Source organism: Canis lupus, chromosome 17, assembly GCF_011100685.1.
Source record: "Canis lupus familiaris isolate Mischka breed German Shepherd chromosome 17, alternate assembly UU_Cfam_GSD_1.0, whole genome shotgun sequence".
NCBI classification, from domain to species: domain Eukaryota; kingdom Metazoa; phylum Chordata; class Mammalia; order Carnivora; family Canidae; genus Canis; species Canis lupus.
The window spans coordinates 53,976,722-53,992,458 of NC_049238.1; the positions used below are offsets into that span (position 1 = coordinate 53,976,722).

Below are 15,737 nucleotides of genomic sequence, written 5' to 3' on the forward strand. Positions count from 1 at the left end.
AATGCCCACTCCCCCTGCAAGCCACTCCACTGAAGAGGAAACCTCTCTGCTTAAGTGATGTCTAGTTATCAGCTTGTATTTTAATAAACAACAAATTAAAAACTTAAATGAACTTTAAGGCAATATCTTCTCATTATATGTTGTTCAAAGAGACACCCATCTCCTTGCAACAGAGCATGTTTTTATCTCACAGACATACAGCTGGGAAAAGCCAGGATAAGAGTGAAGACACAAACTCCAAATGATGGGGATCTTTATTCAAATATCTCCATTATCATTTCTATGGGTTTATTTTTATGCCTCAGCCATTGCACTCCTAACATCCTGCCTTCTTTCACCTACCTTAGTTCTCCCTTTGACCCTCCACAGACAGGCGAGGGAGGAAGATGGAAAGGAGAGGAAAGCTGGTCACCCGGACACTGTCATGATGATGACACTTCATTAGGAACACAGCCATTTGACAGACCAGGCTGAGAATACATCACTGATGACCTAGACAGAAGATTGTCATCTCCCATTATCATCTGAAATTTAAAAGTACCTCCTAAAAAACTGTTTGCTGCTTTGTCTGCAAAAGGTGCTCTGAACAGTAAACCAGAGACAAAACAGCCTTCAGTGGGTTGGTAGAGGACTTAAGGAGGTGTGAATTGTAATTAGCCATATGCTAGACGTTCACAGCCCAACACGAAATATGCCTGATGGTGCGGGATCTCTGTGGCCCAGTTTTATCAGGTCAAAAGCAGAATGGCTGTTGGGTGAGGAATCATCCACAAAGGAAAGTGACAACACTATTCCATTCTTCAGCTTCAAACACAACAAATGGGAGCTTGTTCTGCGTGTGCTTGTGATTGCAGCCACGTTGCTGAGTTATTACATAGACCCAACTAGAGCCCCTGGCTTGGGAGACAGGCAGGGAAGGTCTACTGAACTAATGCCCTAATCTTAACATCATTGTGGATTTGGGGACATGTTTACTCTGTTTACAGAGGAATCAGAGCACAGATGTGTTACAAAGATAATATTGTTCTGTATTAATATTTCCATGTGAGAAAAAAATGCTCAGAGATGGGACCTACCATCTGAGAGTGGTCTCTGGTAGTTTTAAAAACCAAAAAGGCACAAATTTTTGAGAACTGGGTTTTCATGTACTTCTCTACCAACCCTGTGACTTTTGTGATGTTCCTTTATCATCTTAAACATATGATCTAGGGGGCGCCCGGATGGCTCAGTGGTTGAGCATCTGTCTTTGACTCAGAGCGTGATCCCAGGGTCCTGGAATCAAGTCCTGCATTGGGCTCCCCACAAGAAGCCTGCTTCTCCCTCTGCCTGTGTCTCTCTTGAATAAATAAATAAAATCTTAAAAAAAATATATGGCCTAATCTCTGATAGCCTTACATTCATCATTTCTATCATGTCGGGGCTGGACTTGGTGATTTTGAAAAAATAGTATTCCAAATGTGTGTGTGAGTACACCCTGTCCTGTACCCTCATTTTCCTGAGAAAAACCATTCACTTGCATTAGATTTGCAAAAGGTCACATGACTACAAAAAGGGTGATGGAAGCATCTCAGTCCTGGTAGGAGTGGAAAATGAAACTGAGAATATTCAAAATCTGGTGCTAGAATAGATGATTGACAGGAAGATCTGATTCGCTGTGTTTGGCTGTGAATAGGACATTCTCCTCATGCAAATGAAGGCTGATGAAGAGGAGTTTATATTAAAATACATTATGATCTTTTGGCTCAAATAGCTGTATGCCAGTAAACGAGGGATTCGTTTGGTTCTGATGATCATGGAGATTCTTTTTGTGAATTTGTGTATTACTGTAACTTTCTACTAAATGACTTTCACTACCGGGAGATAAAAGACATTTGGCTACCTTCTTAAAGGAGATAAACACAGGGACAAGAGCTCTTAGACTGAAGATTGACTGGATTGCAAAGCCCCCTTTATGATTTACTTAGTCCACATTGTTAGTTTGGATTTGGGGTTGATTTCATGATCAGATATATAGAGCAAGTGTCCAATTTCCATAGTTTCCAACTCCTCCTCCCTCTCCACCCAGGCCATCCAGAATTGCAGCTAAGAAGGAAGTCTTCCCTGGAATGCAAGTGCCCAGGCAGAGGGAGAGGGAGAGGCTCTCCTGGTTTAATGCCATATTCCTCACACCCAGAACACCACCCAGTACAGAGGAGTTGCTCAGCAAGCGTTTGTCGAATGAATCTAATGCTTGCATTTTCAGAGTTTAGAATTGGCGACCTCTCTTTTCTGAGATTGAGTAGATCAAGGGTCTCACCCTTGATTCTCTGAAGTCTACTTTGGCTTCCTATTTTCTGCAAGCAGTGTCAATTGTTGGTTTTAACTGGAAGATCCAGTTGTGATTAACTCTCGATATGGAGGTTATCTTCAACTTTGGGCAATACTCACCAGCTAAAGTGTGTAGGCAGTTTCAACAGCAGCCAGATTTTAATCCTGGGCACCTTGGAAGCCCTTGTCCTTGCATGGGATAAATGTTCATCCATCCTACTGCACTGTTGTCCCAGTTTATCAACCCCATGGGTAAAGCAAATTCATCATTTCGGGCTGTACTCCCTTGTTGGCTAACTTCCATGTAAGAAATAGTAGCAGCAACCCCAGAAACAGCAACATGGACATTTACATTAAAGTTGAGCACTTAGGAATGAATTTGTTGAATTAAATGAATGTCCTATTATCTAAGCTCAGTGCCTCTTGGGACAGACAGCATGTAAAATTGGACTCTCAGCAAGCAAAACACTCTACTATCTAAATTCAAAGACAATTAATGGCAAATTTCCCTCATATTTCATATTCTACCATAACCTCCTGAATTTTAGACTTAACTCTATTCATCCTCTTTTCTTGTTTTATTTATTTTTTTTTTAAGATTTTAAAAAAATTTATTTATTCATGAGAGACAGAAAGAGAGAGGCGGAGACACAGACAGAGGGAGAAGCAGGCTCCATGCAGGGAGCCCCATGCGGGACTCGATCTGGGGTCTCCAGGATCACGCTGAAGGCGTGCGCTAAACCGCTGAGCCACCCGGGCTGCCCTCTTGTTTTATTTTTAATTTAAATTCAATTAGCCAACATATAGTACATCATTAGTTTCAGTTGTAGAGTTCAATAATTCATCAGTTGCATATAACACTCAGTACTCATCACATTATGTGCCCTCTTTAATGCCCATCCTCTCTCTCTTTTTTTTTAATTGCGAAGATTTAATACATGGGAATGGCCAATTTCTCCCCATTCATTTAGGTTTATTTTAGTATACGTTTGTCATCCACTCAAAGATGGTTTTAAATGACAGTTGTTGGTTTGGGAGGCTAGTTGACCGAGACATGTTCATCCCCCTGCCAATTCCATCTGCTTTTTGCTTCTCCTCCCTCAGTCCTCTTGCTCCTTCCACCCAGGAGGGAGGCTTCCTTGTGATCTGTTTATTCCCATAATATTTGCTGTGTTTATATCATCTTAATGTTGACAGAGGTATTTGTCCTTTGGTTATCTTTATGAAGGTACGTTGCTGTGAAGTACTAACAATGAAGGGTTATCACAGCATGAAGGTTTATGCAGAAGGAAAAATGTTCTTCAGATTTTTAGAGAAGATAGTAATTCTCAGTACATTTAGGTGGGTCTAGACACTGATTCCCGAGGACTTAAACAACACTGGACATGCATGACGCCTGTTACCTTGCAAATTTCAGTGGCCTTTTGGGACACCAAATTACCAACAGGGCAGAAGACAGGATACAGTGGTTAGGCGCGCAGCTTTTAGAATAATAACTTTAAAAAGATTATAATGATTGATTCTATTCGCCTCAGAGCTTTATATAATTTACCAAATCAAGTTTACCGTTTTTCTTCTCAGATCCCAAAAAGTATGTATTTGATAACCTATTCTAAACATTATTTTAATTTTTATTATCTAAAAAAAATAAAAAAATAAAAAAAGAACCTCGCGATGCTCATTACTCCTGAGTGATAAAGGATAGATTCAGATTCAGGTACTATAAAAGTACGGTAGGAAAGGGCTTAAGAAAAAGAAAAATGAGAAAAAAAAAAACCAAAAACAGTCAGATGGGGAAAACAGGCTCTCAAAAAGGAACTCTTTGCTGAGAGCCACAGATGCAATACCTGGAGCCTCAGGAGAGCTTTAATTAGTCCTGCTCTTTCTTCCGCGCATGCTCAGAAGCTCGGCGAGGACTGTAAATTAGGGCAAGGAAATCCAGCAGGGGCCTGGGTGGGTTACGGGGGGAGGGCAGGATCTTAAAGGGGCAACGGCCATTTAAAAGAGCAATGCCTCTCAACAGGACCATTCCGGTGGGAGGCCCTGCAGCCCACCTCTATCAACCTACCCCACCCTCCGCGTTCCCTACCTCTGTTAATAGTACCTCCATTTTCTCAGTCATCAAGGTCAGAAATACAGGCGTCATTCCTGATTTCCCTCTCTTTTGCCTGTGCAAAATGCAGTCACTATCAATTTTTGAAATTTTACTTTAAATCTGACTTCACTTCCCCATTTCTATTATTACTGTTCTGGCTTGAGCCCTCAGGTCCTCATTGGTTTTTGCCTGGATCATTACAGCAGTGTTTCAACTGGTGTTACATGCTCTTAACACTGCTGTCAAATCGTCTTTTAAAAATCATACCACTCCAGCTTAAAACACTTGAGTGGTTCCCCATTCCTTGTGGGAGAAAGTTTAAGCTCCTTAGCACTGCATGCATACCTGGCCTCTATCAACCCGTCAGGCCTCATTTCTGACAATCCACAGGTTGCATTTTCTGCTCTCACACTAGCCAACTGCTTCTAGCATATATGTCTGATGTAAGATGAATTAATATATAAATTTTTAGGAAGTAAGATGAAATAACCAAATTTCTACTCAACAATTTATTAATTTAGCCATATATCATACGAATAATGTTTTCATTCCCCATACATCATGATGTCAAAGAAAATTTTCAAGAGTTAAAAATAGGACTCCCTTACCAATAGAGAATGAACCCATGTCAAAGATTTTAATTGATGAAAGAACCAGTATTATGGTAAAGCTGGTGCCAAGAGCAGTTGAGAAACTGGTAATTTCTAGGGGAAAAAAAGGCATGTTAAAATAGGATTTCTAGATTTGTACAAAACAAATGAATGTTTTATAGGGTAATGAAATAATAGATTATCTTTTTTATCGAACATAATCATTTACATCTCCACTGAACAGAAATCTACAAATTTATATGGAGCTGCACAGTATCTAGAATCCAACTTGTAGTAAATACAAAGTTAAATGGAGATAAATTCTCTTACAGAATTAAATAATCCTGGGATACCTGGGTCGCTCAGGAATTGAGTATCTGCCTTCCGTGTCTACCTTCTGCTCAGGGCCTGATCCTGGGGTACCGGATCCAGTCCAGCATTGGGCTCCCCGCAGGGAGTCTGCTTCTCCCTCTGCTTGTGTCTCTGCCTCTTTGTGTCTTTCATGAATAAATAAAATCTTTAAAAAAAAATCAAATAATCCTAGGGTGGGCCTGTTAAACAATGCTTCATTACTACATTGAAAGGATACATAGTCTTCCTCTTGCTTTCTTATTATTTCCAAGTGCAGGTTAATTTTCCTTAACAACAGTTAAGCTTTTTTTTTTTTTTTTTTAAGATTTTATTTATTTATTCATGAGAGACACAGAGAGAGGCAGAGACCCAGGCAGAGGGAGAAGCAGGCTCCATGCAGAGCCCGATGTGGGACTTGATCCCTGAATTGGGATCATGCCCTGAGCCAAAGGCAGATGCTCAACAACTGAGCCACCCAGGCATCCCAATAGTTAAGTTTTTTAAATAAAACATTTCACATGAATTTTCTCCACCAATGTTTTATTTTTTTATTAAAATTTTTTTTTAATTTTATTTATTTATTAGAGATACAGAGAGAGAGAGAGAGAGGCAGAGACACAGGTAGAGGGAGAAGCAGGCTCCATGCAGGGAGCCCGATGTGGAACTCGATCCTGGGTCTCCAGAATCCCGCCCTGGACCAAAGGTGGCGCCAAACCGCTGAGCCACCCGGGCTGCCCTCCACCAATGTTTTAGCACCACATCAGTAATTTCTGGAGTCACCTTATGAAATATTCTGGAATATAACATCTTTATGTCCTCCTGTGTTTTCTCAGATAAAGCATTCTTAGAATTATTGGGGAGAAAACATTTTCCTCTTACCATTCGAGGTTCTTTGGCTCATTTAATAATAACAAAGCTAGATTAACAGGAGAAAAACATTTAATTTAATGCATACAGGGAATATGATATCCAAGGACAAGTGGGGCACTTGAGACCTATATGCTACCCTGAAATAAGGAATGGAAAAGGGGCTTGGAGTAAAAGGTAAAGGGTGATTCATTGGACAGTAAGAAGAGCAGATGGTTGGTAATTACGTTTGTCTTGCCATTCAGATAAGTCTTTCAGATAAAAAAAGTTATCTCTTAGTAATCATTCTTTTTCTGGGTTAGGCCTCCCATCTAAATTCTTTTAGGCAATTTAAGGAGAAAAAAATGTTTCTTGAGTCCGCTGTACCTCTATTGCCTTCTGCTAAAAATAGTCAACATGCTGAAGTGACACATTTCGGGGAGACTTGTTCTGTATACCTTCAGAATCTTGTGTAGGTAGGTTCCTATAAGTTTGAAAAGAGAATAGGTGTATTAAGTACCTATGAACATTAGAGAAGAGTGTGTAGTTATGTAGATGCTAATAATATAGGAGTAACTACCAAAATAATAATAATAATAATAAATAATAATAATAATGTAATCTGTAGGTCCCCAAAAGAGCAAAAAAGAGATGGGCAGGATAAAAATGGCTTTTGGAGCCCAACAGATGGCCAAAAAGGAAAAGAAGGAAAAAGATGGCAAACAGAAAACAAAATGAAATGGTAGAAATATTTCTAAATATATCACTCACAATAAATATAAGTGGATTTAATTCACATGTTAAAAGATAAAGACTATCAAATTGGATGGACAAAAAGATCCTCCTTCCATAAATATGCCTAGAACATAATGAACACAAAAGTATGAAAATAAAGATTACAAGGAAAATAATACCAAAAGAATCTCTGATGCAGCAATATTAACATTAGACAAAATAAAAATCAAGACAAAAAGCATTAAAAGGGAAAAGAAGTATTTTATCATGATAAAAGAAATGATTCAATTGGTAATTTTACAAACCTACAAAAATAAAAAGAACGTGATAAAAACTGCATAATGATAAACATTTTGGAAGATTTTGACAGTTATTAAAAACTGATATATCCAGTGGAAACATTACTTGAGTACAATTAACAAGCTTGATCTAATATATAGAGAACCTTACACCCAAACAAATGGAGAATATTTGCTATACATTCAGTCCATTTTTCTAAAATGACCGCATACTTGGTCCCAAGAAACCTCAAACAATATCCAAGATTTAATATCATCTCTGTTCGCAAAGCATTTAAATATTTAAAGTACCATTCAACAATAAAAGGATGGTTAAAAACAGCAATAACATTTAACTTGGAGAAAGAAAGAAAGAAAGAAAGAAAGAAAGAAAGAAAGAAAGAAAGAAAGAAAGAAAGAAAGAAAGAAAGAAAGAAAGAGAAAGAAGGAAAAGAGAGAAGGAAAGCAAGCAAGCAAGCAAGCAAGCCTTAACAAACAGTTCATTGGTTTAAAGAGGACATTATGTCATGGAATATTTCAAACTAAAGGCAACAAAAGCCACATGACAAAAGTTGTAGGACAGAGCAAGGAGAAATGCATAGCCTGAAATGTAATTATTCTTTAAAAAGTAAAATGAAAAGCAATTAAGCTAAACTTTCAAGTCATGTACCTAATAAAACAATCACACAGGAATAAAAGTAAGGAGGAATCCACATAATCCATAAAATAGAAAGCAAAGAAACACAGGAGAAAAACCACAAAATAAAAATGGGTCTTTAAAAAAAAAAGAGAGAAACCTCTAGCACGACTGGTACGAGTGAAGAATAAACAATATTAACAATGAAAAATATGGCATAGACAGAGAGAGAGAGCATGATTTTATAAACCCTAAGAGAACAAGATGAACAAGTTTATTACAAACCAAAAAAAGTAATTTAAGAACGGAAAGTCATAACCATGTGCGCAATCTATCTCCGTAAGGAAGGGGACCACCCTGCACAGCAAGCCAGTCCAGATGGTTTCAAGGAGGGTTTTACCAGACACTTCCAACCCCGCTACGAAGCCGCCGTGAGCTCACGGCCAAACGCAGACGGGGGCAGGAAGGGAGGAAGAGAAGAAACCGTAGGCCTGTCTCACTGTCCTAGATGTGCAGCCTCAGTAAAACATGCGGGGTCCCGGCGTCAGGGCCTGGCCCAGGGAAGGCCGGCAGCTCAGGCGGTGCGGGAACGAGGGGACCGGCTCCCGGGCCCGGCCCCCCTTCCTCCACCCCGCCCGCCCCGCGGATGCCGCCGGCCCTTCCCACCGCGGGGCGCCCTCCCCTCCCGCCCTCCGCCCCCCGCGCTCTCCGCAGGCCCTTGGCCCCCGGGCAGATTGCGGCTCGCAAATGAATCTCGCGGCTTTGCGAGGATTTGCGGCCCCGCGATCCCCACCGAGCTAGCACCGTGAGGGCGGCGCAGGAACCGGCCCGCGCTCTCCTCCCGAGGCTCCCGCACGGCCCCCGACTTGTACGAACGGGCACCCGCGCCAGCCGCCGCCAGGCCGCCCCGCCTCCGCGCGCCCGCCCAGGCAGGGCCCGGGTCTCCATCCGCGGGGATGCCGCAGCCCGAGCGCACGCCCGCTTCCCTCGCCCCCGAGGCCGCGCACCCCGGCCTCGCCCGCACCCACCGCCCCGCCGGGAAGCCCCGCGGTCCGGGCGGCGGCCGCAGAGCAGCGCCCCGCCCCCGCCCCGCCCCCGCCGCTTCCCGCGCTCGCCCCTCCCCGCCCCTCCCCGCCGCGGCCCCCGCCCCCGCCGCCGCGCCCGCGCCCGCGCCCGCTCCGCGCCGCCGGGGCCGAGCCGGGGCCGAGCCGGGGCCGAGCCGGGGCCGCCGGGCCGGGCCAGCCATGGAGGTGGAGGAGGCGTTCCAGGCGGTGGGGGAGATGGGCATCTACCAGATGTACTTGTGCTTCCTGCTGGCGGTGCTGCTGCAGGTGAGTGCCCCGCCCCCGCCGACCCCCGCCCCCACCGCAGGCGCGCCAACCCCGGGGGCCCCAGCCCCCCGCCCCCCGCGCGAGCCGAGGTCGCCGAGGTCGCCGAGGTCGCCGAGGTCGCCGAGGTCGCCGCCGGGCCTGGCCTGCGAGCCTGCCCCCTAGGGCGGTGCCCCCCCCGCCACCCCGCCACCCCGCGTGGGGGAAGGAGCGCGGGAGCTGTGCTTCAGCCTTTGAGCCGGAGGATAAACGGTGCCCATTTCCCCGGTTACCTGCGAGACGCGGGGAATGCGCCAGGGGATGGAGGGGATTGTCCTCACCTGTGGCTCCGGTCACCTTGGAATCCGGGGCCCTGGGAGAGCCCGGCCCCATCCCGAGCGGCCTCCCTCACGTCTGGGTCTCCGCTCACCGTCTTTCCCTGGGTTCCAGGGGGCCTCCTGTGCCAGATGCTTTCCGTGAAGAGGCTTTATTTCACTCGGGTGCAAGTTCTGCTGGGTCATTCTGCCCAGAGGCCAGCCTCGGGCTGAGACTTTTACAAGCTGAATAAGGCCGTCTACGACGTGTGCTTATAAAATAGAATCGTTTCTTGGTTGCACAGAACTCTCAGACTGCTTGCCCACCCCAGCTTAGAAATGTAGGTTTTGGAATGCTCAAGGTCACTATAGATAGACTCTGCCAGGCAGGAGTTACTCCTCCTTTGCCAGCCTGACTGGGCCACTGAGCATCAGTTACTTCTCCCGATATTCTAAAGGCGCTTCATTCACACATTCTTTACTGGTATCTACTGTGAGTGAGTCCTTGTACCACCCCTTCATTCAACACCTGTTTAGTGAGTGCCTACTATGTGCTTAGCAGGGGCCACAGTGGTGGACAAAGCAAAGCCCCTTTCCCTTGAAGCTTATCTTCTGGGGGGTTGGGGGGAGAGGCAGGCAGACAGTTAAACGAGTACAATGACCTGCAATGATAATTATCCTGGGGAAAGTATAGGGAAGTCATGAGTCTAACCGCCACTCCAACCAGTTGCTTAAATCCCACATAAGGCAACTGCTCAACAGGAAGATGGGGGTGGGGAAGGGTACAGGCTGTCTTACTGATTACTTTTTCCACTAAAATATTTGCAAGTTCAGCCGATTTTATCACCAGCCAGAAAACCTATTCGAATGATGGACTGATAGAGGTTGTCAGTCCTTTTTCTAGCAAAGCCAGTTGTTAGTTCACAAATCTGCAGTATTCTGAAGTTCCTTTATGTTCGTTGTTTCAGCTTTAAATGTAATTTTCATGTGGGGAAAAAGTATTTCCTAAATCACAAAAGAGTGAACAGAATTGTATCCGTGATGCCTGATGTTCATTTATAATACGTTTTCTTTGGGAAAATTCTTTTTCTTTCCTCTTCTAACCAAGCATCCCAGAAATATGACTCCTTTTCTGAACAGTGCCACCTCCCATCCCTGTACTCCACCTGCTGTCGTTATCTTCTTACAGGCCTAGACAGGTATCCACGCACAGAGAAGAAGTTTATCTTGAGGGAGTGCCGCCTTGGAATAGCCACTGATCTGAGTTCAGGACCTGTTGTTTCTGTTGCTTACTCTTCTTTATGATTGACCCAGTTGGTTAGTGTTTATTTTATTAATTTTTTAATCTTTTTTTTTTAAGATTTTTATTTATCTATTCATGAGAGACAGAGAGAGAGAGAGGCAGAGACACAGGCAGAGGGAGAAGCAGGCTCCATGCTGGGAGCCCAACACGGGACTCGACCCCCGTCCTCCAGGATCACACCCTCGGCTAATGGCAGGTGCTAAACCGCTGAGCCACCCCGGCTGCCCTGGTTAGTGTTTAGTAGCAAAGAGCTCTAAGCCTGTGACTGACTGTCCACTGATGCCTGCCTGACATGTGGTCAGTGTTTGCCATCAAAGAACTAGATCTTTTTTTAAATTTTAAATTATTTTTTTTATTGGAGTTCAATTTGCCAACATATAGCATATCACCCAGTGCTCATCCCATCAAGTGCCCCCCTCAGTGCCCATCACCCAGTCACCCCAGCCCCCCGCCCACCTCCCCTTCCACTACCCCTGTTTGTTTCCCAGAGTTAGGAGTCAAAGAATCAGATCTTAAGAGTGTTGGGGGGCACCTGGGTGGCTCAGTGGTTGAGTGTCTGCCTTTGGCTCAGGGCATGATCCCGGGGTCCTGGAATCGAGTCTTGCATCGGGCTCCCCGCAGGAAGCCTGCTTCTCCCTCTGCCAGTGTCTCTGCCTCTCTCTCTCTCTGTGTCTCTCATGAGTAAATGGATAAAATCTTAAAAAAAAAAAAAAAAAAAAACGTTGGGAATAAGTGATGTTTATTTTGTAGGTGTGGGCTGGGAGGCACCCTGTAGCTGTATCTATCCCAACAGGGTAGATGGGTCCATCCAGACAGAAGTGAATCCTTCATAGTGGTACCTGTTTATGAGGACTTAACCACCCCATTGAGATACATGATTCAGGTGGTCCTGAGGTCGCCCATAGCTATCCTGGATATGACAGTGACATCACCAAAGATCTCTCTACCAAGTCTGTTGTTGGAGATGGTTTCAGCTAGGCTCGGCCTGTGAGTGGGAGTCCTGGGAGCCTTATTACACAGTTGTAAAATGATGCTTTCATTATCTTGTGGAGGTTGCTTCTTCCAACAGAGGAAAAAGTAAGAAGCCCTATTCAGGGTAGGCTCAGGTGGGAAGTTGATGTTTGCTTTAAAACCCAAAGCCCCGGAGTGCCTGCTGGCTCAGTTGGTGGAACCTTGATCTTGGTGTTGTGAGTTCGAGCCCCATATTGGGTATAGAGGTGACTTAAAAAAATTCGAGATAAAACCCAAAGCCCTGGTGTACCGTTGCCCAAGGAACGAACAGACCACCTGCGCAGCAGCAGTGCCAGGGAGAGGGAGCCCTGCCAGGGAGCCCTGCACGTTGTAGATGGGATTGCCAGAGAGAGGGTCAGCCAGACAGGGAGCCTCTGCTACAGCAGGAGCCTTTTCTGCATCTGTGGTTTGGTAATGACCATCCCCAGCTGAGAAACACAAAACTAGAGAGACAGAGATAGCAGGTTTTATATCCTTTCCTTTATTTCCTTCTGGGGCCATTATTATTATTTTTAAATAAAGGTTTTAACTGCCTTTACTTCAGACATATCCCAAGTTCAAACTAAAAGAACAAAACCTGAGGATGCCTGAGTGGCTCAGTGGTTGTGCACCTGCCTTGGGCTCAGGGCGTGATCTCAGGGTCCAGGATTGAGTCCCGCATTGCTATCCCCTTGAGGAGCCTGCTTCTCCCTCTGCCTGTGTCTCTGCCTTTCTCTGTGTCTCTCATGAACAAATAAAATCTTCAAAAAATAAAAATCAAAAATCAAAAGCACAAAACCACATTACAAAGCCAACTCTCAGGGTCTTTAGGTTAACTGTTTTCACGGATTATTGATACCATCTTGGAGCTCATCAAAAGTTACCTCAATATCCAGTTTCCTTCAGCTAGGAGACTTAACATTCACACTCTTTGTAAACACAATCTTTGAAATCTCTGTAGTGGTCAGCTTTCAGATACATGAGGAACAGATATAGATTTTGTAGAGTTCAAAAAAAAAAAAAAAGATTTTGTAGACTTCTCTTTATATGATGCAGATGCCCCTGATAATAGTGATAATGTGGTTTGAAAGTACATAAGCAAAAATCTAAAGGAAAAAATAAGTGCCTTATATAAAAATAGTCTTATGAACAAGCGGTAGTGTTTACAGTTTTGCAGTTAGTGAAATTCTCACTCTCCAGAAATGTGTGCCTTCCCTTGGGTAAGAGCTATTTGTGGTATTTAAATATGAATTATTCTGTGTACATTGTTTCTATTTCCTGACAGTGATTCAGGGTTGACACCATCATCATTATTTGGTGTTTGTGTATGTGTGTGTTTATTTGCCAGGCTGTCTGGAGGAGGAGTGTTGGAATACAATTCTTTGTTTTTGGATCCCTTTAGACACAGAGTGAAAATGGATCCTACTTCTTTGTTCTAAGCTATAGACTCCAGCTCCTTCATTTTCCTAGGGATCACGAATCACAGATTGTAGTATAATTTGCACAGGGCCTAAAACATCCATTAGCAAGCAAGAACCTATAACCCATAACAAGCATTAGTTTCACCAGCAAAATCGTGATGTCACTGTGAACCAGAGCTTGAGGTATGTATGGTCCTCAATGATGTGCATTATTTTAATAGAAACTCTTAATAACCCCAACCTTATTTATCAGATCCAGTGCATTCAAGTCATTTACGCAATAAATACCTTCTTTAGGAGGTCGAATGATTGACCAGGTAGTGTGCAGAAGAGAAGAGTGCATTAGTCAACATGTGAAAAGATGTTTACCTTCGGTAGTCATCTGGGACAGGTGTATTAAAGGACTATGAAATATCATTTCACACTTATTAGATTAGCAAACATTAAATAGTCTAACAGTACAGGTGTGATGAAGATGAGGAGAAGCGGGGACTAGCAGTTTAGAGAACAATTTGGCACTAACACAATTAAAACCCAGCATTGGACTCCTAGTGTACATCATCCCGCTGTCTCTTGAACATGTGCATAAGGATGTCATGCATATCCAGGATGTTTATTGCAGCACCATTTGTAATAACAAAAGTTAGTGGCCACCTGAATGACTCTCAAAAAGGGACCAGATAATTAAAATGTGGTAGAAATTTGATAGAATATAACAGTTGAAGTAAATGAAGCAGATCTATAAATAGCCACAGGAATGAATTTTTAAAACACGATGTTAAATGAAGAAAAAAAAAAAACAGCCAGCGTGATGTGTACAATGTGATACTTAGCTCTTCATAAAAATTTGTACAAACATAGGAAACAATCCCACATTTGGTTTATGAATGTAAATGGACAATGTAGAAGTATAAACACATGGAGTGGAAGGCTCCACGCTCAATTCAAAGGTTGGTTACCTCCAGGGGATGAAGGGACAGGTTGGGACTAGAAAGGCTATCAACGAGATTTGCTCTGTATTCGTAATACTGTATTTTAAAAATCGGAAGCAAATATAATAAAAGAAACCAGTTAATTGTATGGGTGGGTTGATGAATTTTATTTTGTTTTGCTTCTCTGTTAAGTTTTGAAAAACAAAAATGTTTAGAAAAGATGTCCAGGGATCCCTGGGTGGCACAGGGGTTTGGCGCCTGCCTTTGGCCCAGGGCGCGATCCTGGAGACCCGGGATCGAATCCCACGTCGGGCTCCCGGTGCATGGAGCCTGCTTCTCCCTCTGCCTGTGTCTCTGCCTCATTCTCTCTCTCTCTCTGTGACTATCACAAATAAATAAAAATTAAAAAAAAAAAAAAGAAAAGATGTCCATACTTAGAAGAAAATTCACCATATGGGAATACCCGTCCACTCTCCCATTGCTGTTCCTTTAACCAGTTAGCCTTGGAAATTGCGGTCAGTGAATTTCACAGTTAGGAGCTTGGGGTCGAGGGAGTTTTGTTCAGGGAGCTTTACTAAACTCTGTATAGAGCACTGTCACAACGAATGTCTCCTGCCGGCTTGCATCTGCCTCCGTGTCTTAATCTCCCCAGGAGATGCATGGAAAGACTTCCTTTGGTGAGATAGCTCTAAGGTGGTCCCAACCCCTCCACCCTAAGCAAGTTCCTAGAGGAAACATCAGTGAAGACCTCTCCATGTTAGTCATTAGGACCAGTCCTTGTGCCTCAAGGGATTCTCTCTCAGCACCACCAGGTGTTCAGCCGGGATGAGAACTTGTGGCATCAGTTAGAGCTGCTCTATCCTGACTCCAAGAACATCGAGCATCCACCATGGTTTGCAGCTAGTTTGAGCAAGTTTTATGCTGCCCTACCCTCAGATGTAGTACTCTCTGCCCTCAGACTGTGGCCGTGAGTTGGGGTGATAAACCGGGGACCCTTTTCTCGTGTTCTTCCATCACTTTAGGTGAATGGGGCACCATAGTTCAGAGAGACCAGAGCTACACTTGGCCCCAGTCTGTCCTCAGGAAAGCTGTTGTCTATAGACAGACACTGCCCCCTGGTGTAAAGCAGATGAAGTTGCAGACCAGATTTCCATCTAGGGCGGTTATGGAGATAAATGGAGCCTCCAGGAGCTTTAAGGAAGCTCCTCTGAGCCTGGAGCCTCCGGCATCTCAAGAATTGGAATATGCCTTGGAAAGCAAAGCTCAACACCTCTGCAGCGCCCACATCCCAGCAGCATGCCTGCCAGGGCCACCCACAGCACAGCTGCTTAACATGTGCCCTGACACAGAAGGTATTACCTTAATAAGACAGTACACACACACACACACACACACACACACACACACGTCATTAAAATTGTGAAGACAGTAAGACCACCAGACTGGAATGCTGTGACCCTCTGCTGTGAGATGGCTGAGGGCGTCTCTGTAGGTAGGTCTCAGTCATTACTGTGCTCTGGGAAATGGCTGGACCATGAGTGTCTAATTAATTTGTTTTGCAAGTTCAGAATTTCTTAAAGTTGCCCAATGCCCGGCAGTTGGTTGGCATTGTGTCAGTGTCACCTTGAGGT

At 44.1% G+C, this 15,737-nt stretch overlaps 1 protein-coding gene and 1 long non-coding RNA gene across 8 annotated transcripts in view; one reads left to right on the forward strand and one right to left on the reverse strand.

Moving 5' to 3' along the window:
* Positions 1 to 6,264: 6,264 nt before the first annotated feature.
* On the reverse strand, positions 6,265 to 10,097 carry LOC119877175. 2 transcript variants are annotated; one of them, XR_005372623.1, is made up of 2 exons: positions 9,488 to 10,097; positions 6,265 to 6,673 (listed from the first exon to the last, which is right to left on the reverse strand). It is a non-coding gene; the product is annotated as an uncharacterized LOC119877175 (long non-coding RNA). The 2 variants fall into 2 exon arrangements; XR_005372624.1 differs by lacking the exon at positions 9,488 to 10,097 and adding an exon at positions 6,961 to 8,165.
* SLC22A15 (solute carrier family 22 member 15) overlaps positions 9,037 to 15,737 on the forward strand; it is an 81,313-nt gene continuing 74,612 nt past the window's right edge. For all 6 annotated transcript variants that reach the window (XR_005372622.1, XM_038561865.1, XM_038561863.1 and 3 more), the window contains exon 1: positions 9,037 to 9,170. Coding sequence is in view for 5 of the 6 variants with exons in the window: in XM_038561865.1 (XP_038417793.1) it covers positions 9,084 to 9,170 (87 nt within the window). In the remaining variant the exon portion in view is untranslated. The remainder of the gene's footprint in view (positions 9,171 to 15,737) is intronic.